The sequence below is a fragment of the Sinohyriopsis cumingii genome, chromosome 3, assembly GCF_028554795.1.
Source record: "Sinohyriopsis cumingii isolate HCF-2022 chromosome 3, ASM2855479v2, whole genome shotgun sequence".
Taxonomy (NCBI): domain Eukaryota; kingdom Metazoa; phylum Mollusca; class Bivalvia; order Unionida; family Unionidae; genus Sinohyriopsis; species Sinohyriopsis cumingii.
In genome coordinates this window covers 25,147,705-25,171,754 of record NC_142963.1, presented here as the reverse complement: position 1 = coordinate 25,171,754, position 24,050 = coordinate 25,147,705, and the positions used below count along the sequence as shown (strand labels likewise).

The 24,050-nt window shown below is 37.6% G+C and overlaps 1 protein-coding gene across 4 annotated transcripts in view; it reads right to left on the bottom strand.

The window, feature by feature from the left end:
• Positions 1–24,050, bottom strand: part of LOC149802562 (nuclear distribution protein nudE homolog 1-like) — a 131,251-nt gene that overhangs the window by 83,011 nt on the left and 24,190 nt on the right. For all 4 annotated transcript variants that reach the window (XR_016420060.1, XM_089951824.1, XM_089951823.1 and 1 more), the window contains exon 2: positions 20,631–20,784. Coding sequence is in view for 3 of the 4 variants with exons in the window: in XM_089951824.1 (XP_089807950.1) it covers positions 20,631–20,784 (154 nt within the window). In the remaining variant the exon portion in view is untranslated. The remainder of the gene's footprint in view (positions 1–20,630; positions 20,785–24,050) is intronic.

The following is a 24,050-nucleotide window of genomic DNA, read 5'->3' as shown; positions in this document are numbered from 1 at the left end:
TGTATTGTGTCATCGGGGCAGCCATCGCCAATTTGAGTTTGCAACAAGGAGACAAACAATTGTGGACCATTTTATTGAGCAGTTGCATCGGTTACCTGCTTCCCAATCCCTCCCTGAAATTCTCCTCGAACGGGAACGTTGTGTCTAGTGCCAGTGCCAGTCACCACTCCAACAACCACAACCAGAACCCCATTTTGGGCGGAGACACGCCTCTGACATCCAGTAATATCCCCTCGGACAGCCACAGAACTCTGGAATTATGAGTCACCAAAACCAATTTTACTTAACCTTACCCAGTGACAGTTCCATGGAGGTGTTTCCCAACAACACGTTGTGCTGTTACACGGCCAAATTACCTCAAGCCATCCCTTTAGATCACGAAGCCCATTGGGAAGTGGCTTTAGTGGAAATGATTCACCCAACCCAAGTCCACAATGTCATTCCCAATCAAAATACTTTTAAGGTGGAAGTTCATGACAAACCATTGCAAGATGAGTTGGATAAGACTAGTAGCACACATACCAATAAAACCTATGATGAGAAAACTAAAACGTGGACCTACAACTTTGTGATTCCCCCAGGCTATTATTTCAGTGGTCATCATTTGGTCAGCGCCATAGCCTCCAAGTTTAATGGTGTGTTTGGGGAAGTTTTTAAGAAGGACAATTTCAGGAACAAAAGTGTCACCCTGGAGTACCACAAAGTAGCTCGTCACTTCTTGATGAAATTTGAGCGAAGTAAAATCGTCTCCATTATATTTTGTCCCGAATTGTTTGACATGTTGGGCGGTGACATGGAGCTGAGGAAGATAGGAGAACAAAAAACATCACCCGAATTACCAGTCATTTACGACAACGTGACTTTTGGCCAGTATTTTCGTTTCCCGGTAGAACTGAACCAAGGACTGAATTTGATCTTTGTGTACTCCGATGTGGTGGAATACAACGTGGTGGGACACACCTCCGTACCGTTACTGCGTGTCATTCCTTTCAAAGTGGATTCTGCCACGAACGCTGACGAGGAAGGTGGAAACACTTATCACGTTCACCGCGAATTTGTACATCCTCACTATTTGCCTGTCAGCAAGTCGTATTTGGACACGATCAACATTACTATAAAAGGAGATTTGGGACAAGATATTCCATTCACCAAAGGAAAAGTCACGGTGAAACTCCATTTTCGAAAACGGTTCTCTCACGACTCGTAAGTAAGTAAGTCATGTATCCAGTGTACGGAGGGGTTGCTCGACAGCGAGGACACGGTTTAGGAGACATGTTAAAATCGGCCTTTCGTTCGGTGGCTCCAGTCTTGAAACCGATGGTGACACGAGGATTGCACGCCTTGAAAGATGCGGCACTGACACAAGGCAAAGAATTTCTCCAAAATGTCATCATCGACAAACAAAACCCTAAAGAAGCCTTCATGAGGGCAGGTAAAAATGTCTTGCTACAAACGAGCAAAGACATTTTGGGCCGACGAGACACACCTATAAATGCCCTGCACGCTACCGAGTCAAGCATTCAGCAAGGACAAGGCAGAAAGAGACGACGAAGAAGAAAACACCCTTTCACCAGACTTCAAGCGAGAAAGGCCAAGAAAAGAAGAACCGTTCGAGACTTAGACGTTTTCGATTATTGAAACACAGCAACAACAAAAAATGATGCACCGAGAGTCTTGCGCCTGTTCCAAGACGGAACTGGATCTATTTGCCATGCCCCCCACCATGATGACGATGCAAGAATCCCAATGGGTGGAATTTAATCCCGTCTCCTCACTGACCGATTCCGCTCCCATCGAGTTTGAAATCAAGGCACAGCCCGAAGATTACATCGATCTGAATAGCAGTTATTTGTACTTGAAAGTCCAAGTTATAGATAAGGATGGTGCTGGAGTAAAAGACGATGACGAAATAGGTCCCGTCAACAATTTCATGCATTCCTTGTTCAGCTCAGTGGATTTGTACTTGAATAACAAACTAGTCAGCAGCAGCATGGATACATACCCTTACCGTGCCTACCTGGAAAATCTCTTGACGTACGGAATAGATGCCAAGGATAGTCATCTCAATGCCTGTGTGCTGTGGGTAGCTGACGAAGCGGGCAAGTTAGAAAAAACAGATACATCCAATTCCAGCTTTGAGGCAAGAGCAGACAAAATCATAAACAAGAACATTCTAGAACTGATGGATCGTTTGCATTTGGACATGTGGTTGCAAGAGAAATATTTGCTGAACGGAGTCAATGTCCGCTTGAGACTGAATCGCAGCAGTACCGCTTTCCATTTGATGGCTGCTGATCTTACTAAGCTTCCTAAAAGCACAATTTTAGAGGCCAAACTGTACGTACGACGCGTAGAAGTGTTACCCAAAGTGGCAAACGAGATCAGTCAAACGTTGAGCAGAACGACTGCCAAGTATCCCATACGACGTGTGGAAGTGAAAACGTTCACCATTCCCAGTGGACTGCAATCCATAACCGAAGATCATCTGTTCCAAGGACAGTTACCCAAACGTTTGATCCTTGGTATGGTCACGAATTCAGCCTTCAACGGAGCCTTCAAAGAAAATCCTTTCAACTTTCAACACTTTTTAGTGAAGAAAGTCGAAGTCAGTCGCGATGGCAAGACCTTGTGTACCCGACCTTTCGAAACTGACTTTGCCAACAAAAATTACTTGAGATCGTACTTGTCCCTGTACGAAGCCACCGGCCAGTTAGGAACCAACACCAGTCACGGCATTGAGTACGACGATTATGACAAAGGCTATGCTTTGTGGGCTTTCGATTTCACTCCAGACCAAGGCAGCGACGAGGGACATTTCCACCCTATAAAATCTGGCCAGATTCGTGTGGAACTTCAGTTTGCAGATAAACTAACAACGACAGTGAACGTCATCCTGTATGCAGAATTCGATAATACCATAGAAATCAACAGTTTGAGAGAAGTCATTCTAGATTATTAGAAAGCCATGGAAGACTGTTATCCCTCTTTACCTAGTGGAGAAACTTTGGAGATGGAATGTAAGGAGACCGTGGAAAAAGAAGAATCTCAAGACAAAGACGAAGAAGATATCATGATGAAGTCGAGATGGCCAGAACAAGAAGCCCATTTAGTCTCCTGTTTTGCCAAACACTTGGTCGACAAAATAACGGAATTGATCAAGAAAAATTGCTATGGATGTCAAAACGATCATCCCAGTCAAATTCAACACGATAAATGCCTGATGTTGAGTCAAGAAGAAAAATTGGACGAGTATCTGGACGAAGCTTGGAGTCTCATCTCGAACAAAGACGTGTTGCACCAGTGGTATAAAGACTTGCGTGAACATTCTTGTCCAGCATTAACCACTCAAGAGATCCATCGTATCGAAGCTCTCCTGAATCAGAGTGAGGAAACAGAACGAATAACCGTTTATTCGTCAAACATTTTCAAGCAAAAAGTCAGGATCGAATTGACCACTTATTATTACCTGTGAAGAAGAAAAAAAAACACACAAATCAATGGATACCTGGGAACTTTATTACCTTTTGAACCATAGTTCGTATACGGCTTCTTGGAATCCTGTCGTCTGTGCTAAAGATGAACTCCCTCATCGCAAACCTAAAGACCATCAAGCTTACGTGATCAACACGGACGAAAGTCATCTCCCAGGAACCCACTGGGTAGCCGTCTACTTTCCTCAAGAAGGATGTGTGGAATATTTTGATTCGTACGGATTGCCCCCTTTGGAAGACGATATCATCGACTTTATGAGAAGAAATGCTCAAACCACCCGATTCAATAACGTGAAATTACAAGGCACAGATTCCTTGGTGTGTGGACAGTACTGTGTGTATTTTCTGCATCATCGCAGCCTGGGCTATTCCTTAGAACATTTAGTGACTCATTTTGATCCTCGTTCTTCTGCTAGAAACGATGTGAAAGTAGATCGATGGTTTTGTGACCATTATGCTTATCTTTTGTCTCAAGCTAGGAAACGTAGTGTCCATCAATGGCCTAATGATTTCCAACAGTGGAAATCACAATTTCATTCACAACGTTGTCAGCCCTGTTTAAAGTAGATCGTCCATTGAGAAAAAAAGTGTTTGTAATTTGAAAAAAATTGTTTGATGTTATAATGTTGGATTATTGTTAAAAATGTTGATGTTTAGTGTTAAGTGATTTTTTGAATAAAAAATGTTGTGTTTAGAAAAAAATGCCTTTGTGGTTTGTTTAGCTATAAGAATGTTGAATTGATGCTCTTTCATTTCTTACTATCCCTCTCATGAACGTTGCGGCTCGAAAACCGTGTGGGGGATGTTTTCCTTCACGTCCGCGCTTTCACTTTAAGAACCGGGTTGTTCCCAGTCTAGCCATCCATTGTCGACTCATCCTCCTAAGAAGATGTGCTCCAAACTAGCTAAGCTCAACGAAGCCTACGTGAATCTGCATAGGGTCAGACACAGTCTGATACCGAAACCAGAAGAAATAGAGAATGTGAGAATGTTAAAAATCACTGAAGACCTGATAGAAGAGCTCTTCAGAGAAGAAATGAACAGGGAGAAAGAAGAATGGACAGAGAAGTACAGACTTCAGAGACAGCAGCAACAGCAGCAACAGCAGCAGCAGCAGCAACCTGAAGCTGACAGAGGCTTTGTCGATTGTCGTATCGACACCAAAGAATTCTTCTTCTCTTTCCGAAGAAGCAGACCTATCGCCAGAAAGTCTATCCTCAGAGGACATCGCATTCTTAGAAACTAAAAAGAATGCCATAGCAAAAAAAACCAGCCCTTTTAAGGGCTACCCAATACTCTAGAAAAGAAATAACTATTAATTTGCCAATGTGAGTAGGTAGAGTAGTGTGAAAATAAACACTAACTCTTTCTTAAAAATTTTGAGGGTATGTGTTGGTGTGATTGTGTTTATAAGTGATAAAGTAGGTTGGTGTGGATAGTAGATTAAAATGATGTTTGTTTTTTGGGCTGTTTGAGGTGTATATTTGGGGTTAGATTGGATTGTTTTGTGTATGTGGATAGTCTATTGAAGTGATTTATAAAAAAATTTATAATAGTGATGGGTAGCATAAAAAAGTGAGCGAGTGTTTCTTTTAGGTCCGCGCGTTGTTGTTGTTTTTTAGGTCATGATCTAGGTAAGATCAATTTTATGTTTTTAGGGGGATGTTTTCCTTCACGTCCGCGCTTTCAGTATAAATTGAAACTCGTTGGGCAGTCCAGCTACCCTTGTTGATTGATCAACACAGCCAGAAGAATGACTAGCAGAATAGTGAAACTGTTAGAACTCCAGATGCACCTGGAATATGCCAGGCGGATAGTAAACGAACTATCAGCGGAGGCTATAGTAGAAGAAGCAAGAATAAAGAAGGAAGAAGAGGAGAGAAGACAGAGGGAAGAAGAGGAAAAGAAAAGAGAAGAGAGGATGTCATTTAATATTCCTGAAACAGAGGATTGGGGTGCTGAAGCGAACCATCCTCCCTCTGCGCTCCCCAGAAGAAAGGTGAAAGAAGACTGGGGAAGAAGATGCGTGTGCAGCGCAAGGCCAGGAAGGTGCAACCATTAGATAGGTGCATCTGGAGTTTAAAAAAAACAGCCCTTTTCAGGGCTACCCAATACTCTAGAAAAGAAATAACTATTAATTTGCCAATGTGCGTAGGTAGAGTAGTGTGAAAATAAACACTAACTCTTTATTAATAGTAGAAGTGTATGTGTTTGTGTGTTAGTAAGAGCTCAGGTAAGTTTGTGTGAATAGTAGATTATGGGTTTCTTAGCAAATGTGGAGAGTATAGTTAGGGTTATATTATATGAAATGAGAAAGTAGGGGGATGTTTTCCTTCACGTCCGCGCGTTGTTGGGTCATGATCTAGGTAAGATCCATTTTATGTTTTTAGGGGATGTTTTCCTTCACGTTCGCGCTTTTCGTATAAGAACCCACAGTATTAGTTGTTCAAACCATTCTGCAAAGAATAAAAAGAAGATGGCATCAAACCACCTTAACAAAATGGAAAAATTGCAAAACGTGATGGACAATTTAGGAATGTTTGAGCAAATGTTGGTTAACCTAAACGAGGATCACTACTCATATAGTCCCCATAGAGTGAAGATGGAGATAAACAATTTACGAAAAATGAAGGTAATCATTAGTGATCTGTTGAAAGAAATAAAGGAGGAAAAGGAGGATGAAGAGGAAAGGATAAGGATGAGAGAATGGAATGAAAAAATTGAAAAAGAAGAGGAAAATGAGAAGAGGAAGAAAGAAGAGGAGGAAGAGAAGAAAGAAGAGAAGGAGAAAAAAAAGAAGAGAAAGAGTGTTGGAGATAAAATAAGAAGTTGGTGGAGAAAAAGAAGAAATTAGAAGAAGAAGAAAAACCAAAGGCCCTTTTCAGGGCCAGCCATATTTCTCGAAAAGAGATAGTCTTTTGAATTGCCTACCCCTTTTTTAAAAAAATTTTAAAAAAAAAAATCCCATGTTAAATTCCCCTTGTCCGTAGAGTGACCCACGATTTATTGCCATGTTAAATTCCCCTTGTCCGTAGAGTGACCCACGATTTTCTCCATGTTAATTCCCCTTGTCCGTAGAGTGACCCACGATTTTTCTCCATGTTAAATTTCCATTGTCCGTAGAGTGACCCAGGGGTCCCTGTAATGCTAATTCCCATTGTCCGTAGGGTGCCCCCCTTCACTACTGAGGGTATTTGCAATTAATAAATAAACCAATGAGGGTCTTTGCAATTAATAAATAAACCAATAAGGGTCTTTGCAATTAATAAATAAACCAATCAGGGTCTTTGCAATTAATAAATAAACCAATGAGGGTCTTTGCAATTAATAAATAAACCAAATAACTGTCTTTGCAATTTATAAATAAATAAACCAATAAGGGTCTTTGCAATTAATAAATAAACCAAGAAGGGTCTTTTTGTTTGATAAATAAACCAACAAGGGTCTTTTCAATTGATAAATAAACCAATAAGGGTCTATTCAATTAATAAATAAACCAAGAAGGGTCTATTCAATTAACAAATAAACCAATAAGGGTCTTTTCAATTTATTTGGAACAATGTCTGTACAAACCTTTAAGTGCCACCAAAAAACCCAGTGATGGAAAATGTTTTTCAATGTTGATATTTATCCATCAGTCAAGTGTACACTCAAATAATTAGGGAAAAGGTTAAAATGCCAATATGACAGCAAAATTTGTTTAATTAAACTGAAAAGGCAGTGTAAAGCAAAAATAATGACAAATCATGTTATGGTGATATCAAAACACTGATCATGCTGCAAGGATGGAGTAAAATAACAAGTAAACACGCTCATTTTTTTTGTGTGCAAAACAATGGCTTCTTTTTGCAATGCTTGAAAACACAAATATCATTCTCATTTATCTTGCAACATTAAAGGGAGGTGGGTATAGCAGTAACCTTTCTATAAGATATTGGGTCTGGCAGGTAGGCATGGTGGTCAACATGATCTCCATAAAATCTAGTTAAAACTAGTCACTTACCGGTTTGTTTGTTTTTTGGGGGGGAGGGGGAAGACATTGGATGCTCTCTCTCGAATTCTCTCTTTTTAATGTTTCAGATCTTTCAAGTGGTTTTTTGAAAAGTTACAATTTAACAGCATTTGTGCAAATTTTACAAGTCTTTATGTCAGTTCTATTAAATCTGGGTCAAAGTCTGTTGATCATTCCTTGCTGGGTCAAAAAAATTCCAAAAGCAGATGGTAGCCAAAAATGTATTTGCACATGTATTAGGGTTAAATGACACATCAGCACAACAACAGATATGTGGTCCCAAGTAAAGGTAAAGTTATAAAATATAAATACAAATAATGGCACAAAAATACTGATAAATTCTTCTCAATACATGTGAAAAATAATACAAGATAAAAGGTCAAAATATCAAAATGAAAAACTGTGCACTCACATTTTGGGAAAATAAAACTTTCCAAATAAACAAAAACATGAAGTACTACAAGATTAAAGGTAAAGATGCTAAGTTCCTGTAAAATGTATGTAACAGAAAATATTAGAGCAGTAAATATAAAATCATTAAAGTACACTGTCAGAAAACTGCATTCACTCAAAACATCCAAGACTTTCTCTTGTGGCATATCATTATAAAGTTCTCTAACCACATTCACATCTCAAAACTTCTGTTTCACTAGGTTGAAGCTGACATAATGAATAAGAATGTGCTAATCCTTGCAGCCCAGCTTAATTCAGTAGCCCAAGGAAGTTAAAGAGAGCAGAATAATGTAAAACAATTAGTTTCAAGCTTTTTCTTTCTGATGTATTATTAACAATTATCATTAAAAAATAATTCTTTAGGTATGTCCTGATAAATACAGAACAATCTGTGATATGTACAGTAGCCCAATGTGCTGTACCGTATAGCAACCCAATATGTTGCACAGTATAGTCACCCAATGTGCTATCTGACTTCAACAATTTGATAGCCAAGGCCCAGCATGGTGGTAGCCCATGAGATCTGGGCACAAGATTTGTTGAACCCTAATTAAGAGAGGAAGTCATTCAAAGGTTTTTCTAAGTTTAGCAAGGCTAACATAGAACAGATTGGCATCACTGGTATCAATGAAATGACCTTTATGCAAGGATGGCCTCTGACAAATTTAGCCTAAATTAGCATTTGAGAAAAAGTCACTTAAATGTTTTTCTGTTTATAGTATGATGTCAATATTTAATGGCAAACAGAGTCAATTATATAAATCTGAAAGGCTTTTATGGCAAGATGCTTTGTCAAATATGGTTTAATTCTATTGCTTTTTTGGGTGAATTTTTTTTTTAAAAATGGCAACAATATCTGACAGTGGGTTGGCATCATCTGTGTAAATTTAAAACGCCTTCAGGCTATCAAATTCAATCTTAAGCTATTAAGCCTTTTTCTTCCAGAACAGTCTTTCTGCTTTTATTAATGAAGGCCATATGTATAATGAAATAGCAACATAACTTTGAATCTATTTTTATAATCATCTCATACAAATGTTTGTAAGTCCACTATAAGAAAACAAGAACAAATTGACTGAAAAAAAATGCTTCTATTCTAAAGAGAAAGTTATCAAATTATGTGCAAGAAAATATCTGCATATATCAGTCATTTATAGTCATTAGAAAAATGTGTAGATCTATTCATAATACAATGAGAATAAACTGTTTCCAGTCAGCCATACAAGAAAAAGAAGATTCTTACAGAATTCATTAGCATCACATGTTCTCTAGAAAAACTAATACAGTTAAGGAAGAAAAATAATGGACAGAGTTCTAGATAAGAGTGTATTTTTATATCTGTACAGAAAGAAACTTAACTGAAACTGGAAATAAGTTAGATGCAAAACAATTTAGTTTTAAGCATCAGTCTCAAGCTGTCAGCTTACTGCTCCTGCAACAAGACTGCCACATGATTTATGATTAATATAAACTTTTATAAATTAGGATGTTCTGTGGACATCTGAAATAGTATTTCTTGATCTGCAAGAACACCCACTCAAACAGGACATATAATCAAACATAACCTAAACTAAATGGCTTGATCACAGAGAAAACCCACTCAAACAGAGCCATATAATAAAACATGACCTAAACCAGGCTTGACCACAAAGCCATTTAATGTTTTATCAAAGGCATAATTAATACAATGATCTGATATCATACCCACAAAATATCCCAACAAATTTTAAACTGAGTCCCATGATGGAACTGATGCTTTAAAGCATGAAAAGAATTTCCAGGAATTCAAGATCGAGACTATTTCTTCCTTTTAAATGTTAAGTCTTGAAACCATCTCTGATATTCTTCAGCAATAAAAGATTTTCAAATAAGTAGCTGTGGTACATAAAAGCTTGGCACAAATTTCATTTGGGACAAGACCGCTCTGGTGTCCTAGTGGTTAGAGTGTCCACCTCGGATGCGGGATGTCATGGGTTCGATCCCTGGCCGAGTCATATCAAAGACTCACAAAAATGGTACTAACACTAGCATCGCTTGGCGCTTAGCATTAAGAGGTTAGTGTTAGGACTGGTCGGTCTGGTGTCAGGATAATGTGACTGGGTGGGAAATCATGCTACATGTCTGCGGCATGATGTCCCAGTGCGACATCACTGTAAACCGCCACACTGCAGACATCTTAGCGATATGACTGAAAAATTGTTAAAAGCTACATTAAAAATCCAAATCACACACACAGATTTGGGACAAAGTCGATAATAAAAATCTTCTGGTAAAAAAAACCATGTCATAATAATCATCTATTTAGGGGGAGTAGTGACAACAAGATTGTTAAGACAGTCGACGTGTCAGCCATAATGAATGTATGACTATTACCATTTTCATATAGGACTTAGTGAAAAATAAATAGTCATAATGATTACCTATTCAAGGGAGCTGTGACAACAAGATTTCTAAGACAGTAATCATGGAAGCCATAATGGACAAAACAACTGGCACCGTTTTCATTTAAGACCAACTAGGTACAATTGTATCATAAGACATCTACTGGTGAAAACCCAATGTTAATATTGTCATCCATTTGGAGAAGAGTAGAAATAACTTGATTTTCAGGATGGCTGCCATGGGACCATTTTGGATGTCAAAGCAGCAACATTTAGATTTAAGATCATCACATAAAGTGCTCTGGTGAAAACCCAATGTAAATATGACCTTTTGTTCAAGAAGAATTGTGATAACAAGATTATTAAGAAGGCTGTCATCACATTTTCGTTTAGGACCAGCTAGACATCACAAGTCATTTAGTGTTGAGGTGGTGCTCACCAGATAATATGTACTTTTGAGAGAGTGACGTATGTAAGGTGAAGTAGTTCGCATTTAAAACATGCACAGTGGAGAGAATGTTGGCATACCTCTATGCTACATTAATGTACTGTGGATGATATTTCTTTTGGATATTGTACTTTTGGAAATTTTACATGATTTAAGCACACTGCTAACTAAAATGACTGCTCCCTTGTGTCAAAAAATCAGTTTGAATTAGTCTAAAGTACACTATACATAGCAGCTATTAAAATAGGGAAAATGAATTTTGCCAGACTAGACAATACCAGCTTCTGAAAGTGCAATGAATGAATTACCAAATATATAAAATGTAAAAAAAGTTATCGGCTCTTTCTTATACAATTTACCTCTGAAGTTCAGGAAGTGAAAATGACCAAGTAGAGCTAGCACTTTTTTGAAAGGTGCACATTTGAAGTAAGGCCAAGCTGTATACTCTATAATCCATAGTACAGCCATCAATCATACACCAAAATAAAGGGAATTAAATGTTCTTTGCATTATCCCTAAGATATACAAGGTCTTTTTTAAATACCCAGTATAACCAGTGAGGAAAACCGGGAAATTCTTTTTCTTTAAAATCCTAACCCTATGCAAAATACGAAACTGTAGAGCGCCACCTTAAAACAAATATAAAAATGTTTGCAATTATTTTTTTTTATTTTCATATAATTATGTATGATGTTCTGAATAAAATGGTACATTCATATTGATGTTAAGCATGAAAATGAGCTAATTATGATCATTTTGCTGTTACTTACATAATGAGGTATGTTTGTGTGAGTAGTGACCTTAATTATGGGGAAATTAGAAGTCTTAGAATATAGGAATAGAGTCAACTTAAATTTAAAACTGTTGCAATAAGTGACAGAAATATATGGTGAAAATGTTTCTTTTCATTTATTTGCAATGAAATAAAAAAATTAATGAAGAGAAAGTGAATTCGCTTCTTCCATATTAAACAATAGGCAAATATTTTACACTTTGACCTTTGACCTTTATGAACCTGATGAGTTACCTCCCTTTTCTAATTGTAAAATTCATTGTTGATATCTCAGAAATAATTCTGGCTAGTTTCATGTTCCTGTCATTCAGCATAACATTGGTTGCTATGTTTACAAAATGTAATGTGCATTCTTAAAATAGCTCACTTTTATCATGGATGGGGGAGGCTGGACTTGTTAGAGACTCTGACACTCATAAATACTGTTCTGTGGGGGGAAAGGCAGGAGAATTATTCAAAAGGATTGTTTTGATGCTTGCGACTTAAATGTTTCAGCCATATAAACATAATTAAATCATACAAAAATAATACCTATATCTTCTTTATGGTGGCGCTCACCAGATAATACTTTTGAGAGAGTGATGTATGTAAGGTGAAGTAGTTCGCATTTAAAACATGCACAGTGGAGAGAATGTTGGCATACCTCTATGCTACATTAATGTAATGTGGATGATATTTCTTTTGGATATTGTACTTTTGGAAATTTTACATGATTTAAGCACACTGCTAACTAAAATGACTGCTCCCTTGTGTCAAAAAATCAGTTTGAATTAGTCTAAAGTACACTATACATAGCAGCTATTAAAATAGGGAAAATGAATTTTGCCAGACTAGACAATACCAGCTTCTGAAAGTGCAATGAATGAATTACCAAATATATAAAATGTAAAAAAAAGTTATCGGCTCTTTTTTATACAATTTACCTCTGAAGTTCAGGAAGTGAAAATGGCCAAGTAGAGCTAGCACTTTTTTGAAAGGTGCACATTTGAAGTAAGGCCAAGCTGTATACTCTATAACCCATAGTACACCCATCAATCATACACCAAAATAAAGGGAATTAAATGTTCTTTGCATTATCCCTAAGACATACAAGGTCTTTTTTAAATACCCAGTATAACCAGTGAGGAAAGCGGGGGAAATTGTTTTTCTTTAAAATCCTAACCCTATGCAAAATACGAAACTGTAGAGCGCCACCTGATATGATCATCCTAAAAGGGGCAGTGATAAGAAGAATTTAAAGATGGCTGCCACTGTGGCTATCAGATCGACTAGATCTTTATTTAGCACAAACTGGACATCATATTTGTCTTCAATGAAAATGCCATGGTAATATGCCTGTCCATTTAGGAGGAACAGTGATAAAAGTTTCAAAATTACTACCATTGTGGGCATGTTGGACTAGATTAGCGCCATTTTCATTTAGAATCATGTTAGATATCGTTGGATGTTTTCTGTGGAAAATCCATATTAATATGACCATCCATGTAGAAGAAGTAGTTATAACAAGATTTTCAAGAGGGTCATTGTGGTGCTCATATTGAGCACCAAACAGGAATCATTTTCATTCATCACTAACCAGACATCATAAGAAGTCTTTTTTTAAGTGAAAACCCCATGCTGATATGACCATCTGTTCAGGAGAAGAAGCTATAGCAACTTTCAAAATGGCTGCAATAGTGGTGATATTGATTAACAGATTAGCACCATTTTTATTTAGTACCAACTAGACATCATAGGAAGTCTTTAGGCAACACCCCATACTGATATAACTATCCATCCAGCAGGAGTAGAGAAAACAAGATTTTCAAGATGGCCACTGTGGCAGCAATTCTGGATACCCAAGCAGCACCATTTTCATTTAGGACCAAGTGAACCATGTCTGTATAAAGTTTCAAGGCAATTCTGTAGGATGACTAGTGATAATAAACTTAAGCTAACAGCCTGCCAAAAAATGAAAACAGGCCATCACATGGGCTCTTCTAGTCTGCATGTATTACCAGTAGAGCTAACAGTACCAAGTCAAGACTGCAGAACATTTGGAATGGATATAGTCTATTTTGGGTTCAGTGGATTCACCCAAGAGAATATTAACAATATGGAAGTCAGAACTGAAAGGCAATTCCATATATTATCCCCATAAAGAAAAATATAGTTCCCCTATGTCAACTTATCACTGAAACCTATGACTAATTTCCAACTCGCTAATTGCATCTAGTAACATGGGTATGTGTACAAAATCACTACTTCACACAAAAATAAAGTTACATATACTCCCATTAACAACAGCATTTGAATTCAGGGTAGTGAATACTTGGCTTGGATTTATAACGGATTTCTTGAAATGTGTGAAAATATAAACAATAGATCTAACACCAGCTTGGCCCATAAACTCTACTCAAAGCAGAGTCTGCCAAGCAAGGTCATAATAGCTACACAGTGCTTAAATACTTAACACCTTCCTCTCCAGAAGCCCTGCTTAACCAAACTACACTTTATCAAACAGAAAATGACAATGCCATTAATCAGGATAATGAAAATTCAAGTAGTACTAGCAAAGAACCCACTTCTTCACACCTTCAACTGCACAGGCTGGCAAAAGCAACATAGTGCCAAAATAGACTGTACTTCTAACATCTCCCTCTCCCTCCACGCGACGGTAGATCCAAATACACTTCATCAAAGTGTAGAAGACAATGACACTAATCATGATGAGACTTCATTCCAACATAATCCAAGTAACAGTTCACTGTGCCATAGAAAATGATGTTATATAACACTTTTGTCAAAGATTCTTGTTCAATGTAAACACATCCTTCCCTTTCAAAAACATAGGTGTACTTATGTATCCACCATGCATGCACAGAAATAGCCATCTTTTTCATAGATGACAGTACACCAGGACATCAGAGTGTGATAGGAGGAGGGCATTCGATAATAGTAATGGGTAAGTATCACACAATTAAAATCAGTATTACACATCCCCCAATTACATTTTACATTTTAATAGCAGCAATATTTTACCCATCGCTATTTTTAGCCATAGCTGAATTTGTCAGTTAGGTAGACTGATGTTTTAAAACTGAGCAAAAACAGAAAAATGGAAATTACTCACCATTAGAAGGAGAAATCCAATTTACAAATTGCTGCAGCAACAATGTGCTCTAGAAAAATTCTTCCTGCTAATGAATAGAGGTAAAAAGACAGGTAGCATGGGATTCTCAAAATGATGCCTTCATGATGTCCCCCAAAAGGAGTGAATGAGATAGGTTCATGAGGACACAACGGTTCAAACCTAATGGGATCCATTAACTGGACATAATTAACAGCCTATCTTGAACATCTCCAGCACAGATTCATCTAAGACTAAGAATCTCTATTAGTGATGAAGCATCTGAAGGTAAGCAATTTTTGGCTAAAAATCCCAGTCAGCAAAAAGGTGGGAAACAGATTCATAATTCCCACAACACTGGGGACAGCCTGCATCAACAAACAAGGCATGAATTTCACTGCATCTTCTCCTGTGATTAGAGACCTGGGTGTTCTGATCAACAGGTCTAGAATGTCAATGAACCACAAATGTAGAGTCAACAGAGGACAATGAAAATGATCTGAGCAGTGGAAGTTAAGACTCTTGCAGAAATTGAAGTAGCTGATGAAATGGAGGGAAAGCGTATGCAGATAGTTGATCCCACTGAAGGATGAATGCATCTACTGCCTAAGCTCCCTCATCCGAGACACATACAAGGGAAGCCTGTTGTTGAGCCTCATTGGAAACAGGTCTAACAGAGATGAAAAGGAACTCTGTTAACACATTAACCCCTGGAGGTTTTTGTCGTTTTCGTCTGAAATTCGAGTAGGAAACACATTTTGAAAGTGTCACATTTGCCTGCCCGCGATTACGTAAGTCAGGAACAAAGGAATGGGTTAGCACCATGAGTATGTCGACCCTGCTCTGTCATGGCAATTCGCGTTTGTACAAGAGCCACTCCGTTAGGTGTCAAAACTCGCATGTAGACATTAGAAGCTTTGTTCTAAGAACAAAGGACCCTTGATGCTGTTGTAAATCTCCCCACTTTGACAGATGGCCTGAGGCTCATCTGTTAATCTGGACCAACTGGGGTAGAATTGATATCTAACTGGAACTGAGGAAGGGTGGGGCCATCAATTCGAACCAGAATTTAACAGTCATTTGGGCTGGGAACGAATTAGTCATTGTGAAGCATCGTGCTGCCAAGCTGTAGCAATAACTCCGGGAGCCACTCGTGATTTGGCGGGAAAAACCTTGGTACATTCAAGGACAAAAAGCTTTGTAAAGGTCAGTGAGTTATTTGCTCGATTGTTGCAGAATGTTGTGCAGTATGTATATTTACTTACTATAATCGTTAGTACGTAGAATTACCTTTGTATTGTTTAATTTACACGAGTACTTGAGAAATGAGCTATGATTATGTAGATTGCTCGCTTGTCAGAATTAATATTGTAATTCGCTATTAGTTCCTTTGTGGTAAACTAGTGTAATTATTTATGTGATATTTTAGATTTTGCAATTGTTGAATTAAATTGTAACTTTGGAAATGGTGCAGTGTGTAAATTTAAATAATATGGATATTTGAATATTTGTGTACACTTGTGGGAGTGTAATGTACAGAAATGCATCGGACTATTGTGATATTGTTGAGAATATTGATGTGACGCAATTTAGTGATGTCTGTATGTTAAGTAGGTTACCGCTCTTTATTGCAACGTTGTTTCTATAAGAGCGTGTGCGGTTTTCGATGTGCACAAATGTGTGACCAAAGATGTAGATAGCCTTGATCTGATGATTGACTGATTGTTGATGTAGTGTGAGCGAGATGGCTAACAAAACATGCTAATGTCCTTGTGTTTTTCGTAGGAAGCTTTTGGGGACAGAACCACCGGGTAGTCAAGTCCTGAGTCTCATAGAGACAGGATAGAAGTAGGTGGAGAACAAGCCTCGTTGCTGAAGAAAGAGAGAGAGAAGGAGGAGGCGAAAAGGAGACAAAAGGGGAAGAGGATAGGAAGAATCGGAGAACGCCGGAAGGAGGAAAGCAATTGGCGGAGTAAACACAGATGAGTAGAAACCAAGTACAGGGGAAAGCCATCTCACACTATAATCACGTGATGAAATAGGTTGTTACATGGTCAAAAGGAAGAAGATTGGTTGAGAAATTAATATCGTTTAATTTGTATTAAATTGTTATTCTTTAAATTTCACCTTTGTGTTCTTAATAATTTAATTGTTGGTATTGCTGACTGGGAGCTCGCAGCTTTACCTCTCTCTATCACTAATTTCACTTCCTACAAAAACGAGGCAGGGTGGGAATTCCATAGTAATTCAAATAAATATTGGGACCACCCCCCAACGCATAACAGTGGGTCACACAGAACTTCACAGAAAGCTATTTCTGAATACATCCTAAAACACGAACTTCCATGTGATCTTCCAATAACATACTGCCTTGTTGTGTTAGAAACACTGTTTTTCATTGGCCAATTGGCTCGCGCATGAGCAGAAGGGTAAAAGTTGTTCTTTTTTTCTTGTTGTTGTTGTAGAGTTTAACACCATTTTTCAGCACAAGATAGGCTATACATGGCGGCCAGTATAAATGGTGGAGGAAGAACCAGGGAAAACCCCAGCCAGGAAGAACCACCGATCCATGAGAAGCTACTGGCAGGCTTTCTCACATACCCACACTGGCCAAGCCTGAGACTCGAACCCATGCAGACAGAGGTGAGATGGCAATGATCCGTAACGGTAAATGCTTTTGACCACTTGGCCACTCTGGGCCCCCTTTTTTTTGTTGCTTAATGGACCCATTATTTTCATATCGAGACAACTCTTTATTCCAAATGCCCATCTTATCCTACAGTTTACAAAGGTTCATCTGTCTGTTTGCAGTTCATACCAGTCTGCCTCAGATCTGAGACCAAAAAGTCAAATTCAGACACAAAATCGGATTCTGACCACAGGCGAATTTTGGGTAGAAAAATGAGGTTTTTCCCTCTGTATTTTGCAATGCAACAATGAAATTCAAGATTATTTGGCATCATTGTAGAGCTACATATGTCTACCTTTATATAATACCACCCACTTTAGTGTATCATACATGACCTTGACGTTACAAAACTCGGCAGTAGGCTACTACCTCCTGCCACTGAAACTCATCACCAGGGGTTAATGTGTTAATTATGGATTGGTGAAGACACCATTCCATTAAGATGGCTCGACCATTCCTGGAAAAGATGTTTGCTAATATGTTTTTCTTCTTCCCCAGAAGTAGCAGACTCAAAGGGCGAGGTTCTATGAGGTAGCCCAGAGATGGGGATTCCAGACCTCCGACATCAGTGATACACTACAAAGGGGACCATGACACATCAAGCCCTTACTCTCTTGGTACACTCATGCAATGCTACAGATATTGTCTTCTGAGGTTGCTGATGTGGAGAGAATGGAAAATTCAGCTAGAGTCCAAAGACCCTGGAAAATTATGCCTTTGAGCAGTGCTGGATTGCCCATTAAGCACACAAAGCACATGCTTAGGGCACCAGCCCAACAGCAGCACCAGAAAAAATTCAAACTAACTGTTGATGATAAAACTGAATTAATTATATAACACTATTTAGATCTGCATGTATGAAGATTTTAATTTGAAATGATGACAACACTGGTATTCTCTCACCTTTTACCAATCAATATGTTTTTTTGAGTTTCAAAAGAAAGAGTAACACCCTATGAGGAGGGAGCAACACGCCTGTGCAGTGCTCCTTTGTTGTTCTTACTCTGTGCTCCACCTTATGTTGACACTTTAAACATGTGCAGCAGTCTGGGTGATTGCCCAGGGCACTTCTTGAGGCCACACTTTCCAACAGATTGTTCTTTTCTGAATTAAATGTTCTGTCTGAAACAGAACAACAATAATAATGACAATTGTATTATTTGTTCCACATGAATCTTACCTGTTTGTTTGTATGTGTTATATACACCCCAGTGTATTTGTACAAGGTAACAGATTACTCTCTGAATTAAAATTAATTGAGAAATAACAACCATGATAAACTAAAATAATAATAACAATGTTTCATTATTGTCACATGTTAACCTCACCTGTTCATAATTAAGTGCTATATACACTCCAGTGCATTTGTTTCTCACCTGTTTGTACTGTGCTATATACTCCCCAGAGTATTCACAATGGTACAGGAAGAATTTATCAGAAATTTACCATCTTTTAACTCTACCTTTCCACCAGGAAGATATATGTTTGTCTAAACTTTATTATATTCTAGGGGAAATGCAGAGACATACAATAACAATGCGTGGGTTAAAATACAATGTTGTAATAGAACAAACACTCTGAAACAATGCTGGAGCAATTATTCATTAATGGAATTACAAATTCTTATTAACTATGGCTGGACTTATAGTGTCTTATAAATCAACACATAAAAATTACCCTTGAACCAATTTTATTATTTTGACAAATAAGAGGAGTGTACCTAACCCCTTAAAGGTGGGACACAATGTGATAACTCAAAATGACCATTCCAGAACTAATTACTGAAAAAATGGCAGAGGTTACTGGCATAAGAACACAAAATGAGAAAGATGAATGTAACACCAGAAGAAATATAGCTAAAGGGAGATTCAAACATGGTTTAAACTCACAACAATTTTTCTCTGGTCGTGATTTAAATGAATGAACCATCATTATGGCATCCTTGAAAAGGATGATTGTTTCTGCACAGGCATGGTGAGCACATGAGTGTACCAGTGTCGGATGACAAGTCTCAACTCTGTGTGGATCTATTCACACCAAACGGACTGGAGTTTTTAATACAAGAAAGTAATAAGCTGTATCATAGTGATGGGAATAGCTGCTATTAAATTTTCATATCAGATGTCAGATTGACAACATCTGCATTTTCCTTTATGTAGCAATCAAAAGGTTTTCGAAATTGTGATCATGGCACCCACATTGGTTGTCAGATCAGCATCATTTCCATTTCCATTTAGGCCATATGTGACATTAAAAAATTATTTTAGTGAAAAGCCCATGTCAGTATAACCATCCATTTAGAGGTGGTAATGATAAAAAGTTTCAAAATGACTACCTTCATGGCCATAATGCATGTCCGAGGAGTACTCTTTTCATTTAGGACGAATTAGATCAGTGGTTCTTAACCTTTTTGGGCAGTGATCAAGATTAGGTTTCTGGTGTTCGCCTTGACACACATGAAATGTTACAGAGCCACTTAAGTAGGAAATTTCAGATTATTAAGGTTGATCTCAGCAACACACTCAAAACAACATGGCAACCCATGGGTTAAGAACTACTGAACTGGACCATGGGATGAATGTGTGTGTAAAGTTTGGTGGCAATCCTCCAAGTACATTTGGAGTAGAGCAAGGATAAATATGCACAAACAGATGCTGGACACCAGATGGAAGGCCATGCATAAGCTGTTCTGATCTATGACCAGCAAAATTAAAACTGGCCCTCCTCTCCCGGGGTCCCCTGGGATGTGTCCTAGGTCACATGTACATAATATGAACCACAGTGACATGTGCAAATAGTTTTTGACCCAACTTTATGTATCCCATCACTGAAGGAAGACACTTAAGATATGTAACAGATTTCAGCTTCTAACACTTCATTAACTGTGATGGGGATGGGGAAGGGCATTGGTCTAAATACAGAGAAAAGCTCTGCATCATGATAGCACCACCAAATCTACAGCGCCTGACAGAAAAGGTCATTTTGTTCCAGTATAAACTGGTCTTGCAACAATTTTCTTCATACATGTAAATGAATATATTTTGGACAAGAAAGTAACAAAGTATTCCACAGATTAATTAAGAAATATCAAACTGTAAAAATTAGTGCACTAACAAACAAAAAAATGGTTGTCTACCCAAGAATGGTGGCTTTATCCATGGGTTCTACTTCAAAGCAGTCAAGTACTTCAAATAAATGTTGTGGGAGATCAGTTACATAACTGACATGAATAAACAAGCACAACTTAAGCATACCTTGAGTGAGTCAACCTCATGCTGTAGTCGGGAATTGTCCTGCTCAAGGTTGGTATTTTTCTTTTCTAGCTGTCCTAGCTGCGCTTCTAACTCTGCTTCTAGCTCTCGACTGCTGATCTGAAACTCTTCCAACTCCTCCTTGGTCTCCTCCAGTCTGCAAACACACACATATAGGATGAATATGTGTGTAGGCTTTTTTTTTTACAAACTGTGTTTTTGTTCCTGTGAAAATACTGTCTTATGAATTTTTCCGGAAAAAGTACAACACAAATACTGTATTTACTGTTTCTCTCAATGGACTTATTCTGAACTTATAAATAACAACTGACAGCATCTTGTTTACAATTAAAATCATGTATAATATCTGTTTAACTTGATTATAATGTGTTTTTGGTGAGTGTGTTTTATTTTCATCAAGAAATGAAACCTACAACAGAATTTTTAGTCTAAAGAACATAGAAAGTAGTTTATTCCCAAGCCACAATGATGTTTATCATAAAAGTAACACCAGAGACAATAACTCCAAAAGAACATACCTCTTGAAATGGTGTGGCTGAACATCAATATATTATTTCACTGAAATGTCATTCTTAAAATCAATGGTATAATGATAAAAAGTGTGCTTAAACAAATTTTTACAATCTATTACTACTGTTTTCAACTAGTCTCATTTGAATAAAATAACATGAAACAATAATTTTGCCATAAAAACACTGTAACAAGATCATGACTCCATGACTAAAGTATCACTTTTTAGTATTAACTTGTTTTTGACCTAAAGCAATAAGCCAACACACATCCTATCAAAGTTCTCCATGAAGGAACAGTAGTCCATTTTTAAAGAAACGGAGCCATTGAAGTGACCAATCTTGAGTGAGGTATAAAACTAAACAAACCTATAGCTATTTACACAGCAAACCATAGTAAATCCCATGCTTCCCCATCCCACCTCAGGCCATGACAAAAAAATTTGTTTCATGTGTCCTTAGCTATGACTGCATGTTTAAAATCTGGTCATGAAATATTTGCAAGTCACTGTAACTGAATTTCTTCAAATGTTTTACATATGACCCCCTCCCACAGATCCCAGCAGGGAGGCCCACAAATTATAACTGTCTTCCAAATGTTAATCGCAACAAAAACCTATGTACCATGTTTCCTTAATTCCAAATAGTTGTTTGGAAGGAAGCATTGTTATGAACGGACAGATGGAATCAAACTCAAAATATCTCCAAACCAAAGTGAAATAAATCAATCAAAATTGGCTAAGACAAAGTTCTTTTCTTCTCCAGTACACTAACTTGGGAGGTAAGTAAGCATGCAAAATGAGTTAATTTTTTCTCCACTGCTAAATTCTGATACTAACTATCAAAGGTACAAACCTAAAAATCTGAGCTTCAAGTGCATAACTAATTCTTTATATTAAAGCGCATACCAAATTCATTCGATTTAAGTGCATACAAATTCTTTAGATTAAAATGCATACCAAATTTTGTTCAATTCCTTCAAAAGTTACAGCAGAAAAATAGAATTATTGAGGCATGGACAGACTTCTGAGATCAAATTTTAATATATGTAGAAGAAAATAATATGAAGAAAAACAACAAAATTATTTGTTTTTTCTACAACAAGCCTCATATTAAATTTGGTTTAATGTATCAAGTTCTGGAGATAAAATTCATGAATTATGGGTGTGATGAAGGACATGGATAGAATTTTACATAATGTAGAGGAGGAATAAGACTAAACTTTCGCAAAATATAAACGTGTTTTAAAGTTGTTGAAATAACCTTGCCAGAGATGTTGACATCTTAAACTTTCAAATTCTGCACACATGGTACTTTATCATCACAAGCCATAGGCAACAATCTACTATTAGCACCTTTACCATCCATGGCTGCCTGTGCATAGATTTCCTTTTTTTCATGAGTATGCATCAACAAAAATACATTATCTACAACACAATGCAAAAATCTCCATAGCATTAATGAAAGTGCCAGTTTTATCAATCAATATGTAACTGCGTTTGGAACATACATGGATTTCTTCATTCAAAAAACATGAAAGGTCATATGGGTTACAATGGCAAATTTTTTGATTGGTTAAACAGGTTTATACATATTCATGAGAAGAAATCACAACATGGGCAGCCACACTTGATAAAGGAGAGTAGCAGATTGTTGCCTGTGGCTTGCAATATGTACTATAAATTTTTAAGTAAAGTTTGTTTCGGTTTTGTGGCTTTAACGTCATTATTCAGCAGACCCTCTTTCTATGAACAATTTTTACTGAAAATGAGTGGCTTGCTTTTGTTATTATGCAATATTAGATTTTCTTTAAATGAAATGAACACCTACAAACAGAAGCAAATGGAACATGAAGATACTTTCATATTATTACACCATCAATGACACTGCTGTCCCACCATGTAAAGCCTAACATGTGTTGAAAAATGGCATTACACCCATAGCAACACAATGCTGTCCCACCATGTAAAGCCTAACATGTGTTGAAAAATGGCATTACACCCATAGCAACACAATGCTGTCCCACCATGTAAAGCCTAACATGTGTTGAAAAATGGCATTACACCCATAGCAACACAATGCTGTCCCACCATGTAAAGCCTAACATGTGTTGAAAAATGGCATTACACCCATAGCAACACAATGCTGTCCCACCATGTAAAGCCTAACATGTGTTGAAAAATGGCATTACACCCATAGCAACACAATGCTGTCCCACCATGTAAAGCCTAACATGTGTTGAAAAATGGCATTACACCCATAGCAACACAATGCTGTCCCACCATGTAAAGCCTAACATGTGTTGAAAAATGGCATTACACCCATAGCAACACAATGCTGTCCCACCATGTAAAGCCTAACATGTGTTGAAAAATGGCATTACACCCATAGCAACACACTGCTGTCCCACCATGTAAAGCCTAACATGTGTTGAAAAATGGCATTACACCCATAGCAACACAATGCTGTCCCACCATGTAAAGCCTAACATGTGTTGAAAAGTGGCATTACACCCATAGCAACACAATGCTGTTCCTACATTAAAGCAGACTCTTTCTGACTGACAATGATTACAATGTTAAATAACTTGTTGATTTCAAGGCAAAAGATATCATATACAACTGCAACAACACAGACCCTGACTGGCTGTCACATAATGCACTTACAGATCAGGGGCATGTAGTCTGTTCTACTGATTCCTCCTAAGAAACTGCATACATCTAGATATGCCAGTGCATTATGTGAGAGCAGATCTAGGTCTCTGTAGTTTGGAGTTGGACTGAACTTAAAAGTGAGTGAACATATAACTGCATGACCAGTGGACATTTAAACCTCTCTTTTTGCATGAGCATGATGAGGTATTTATTGTTCATTATCAAGCAGTTGGCCTAAG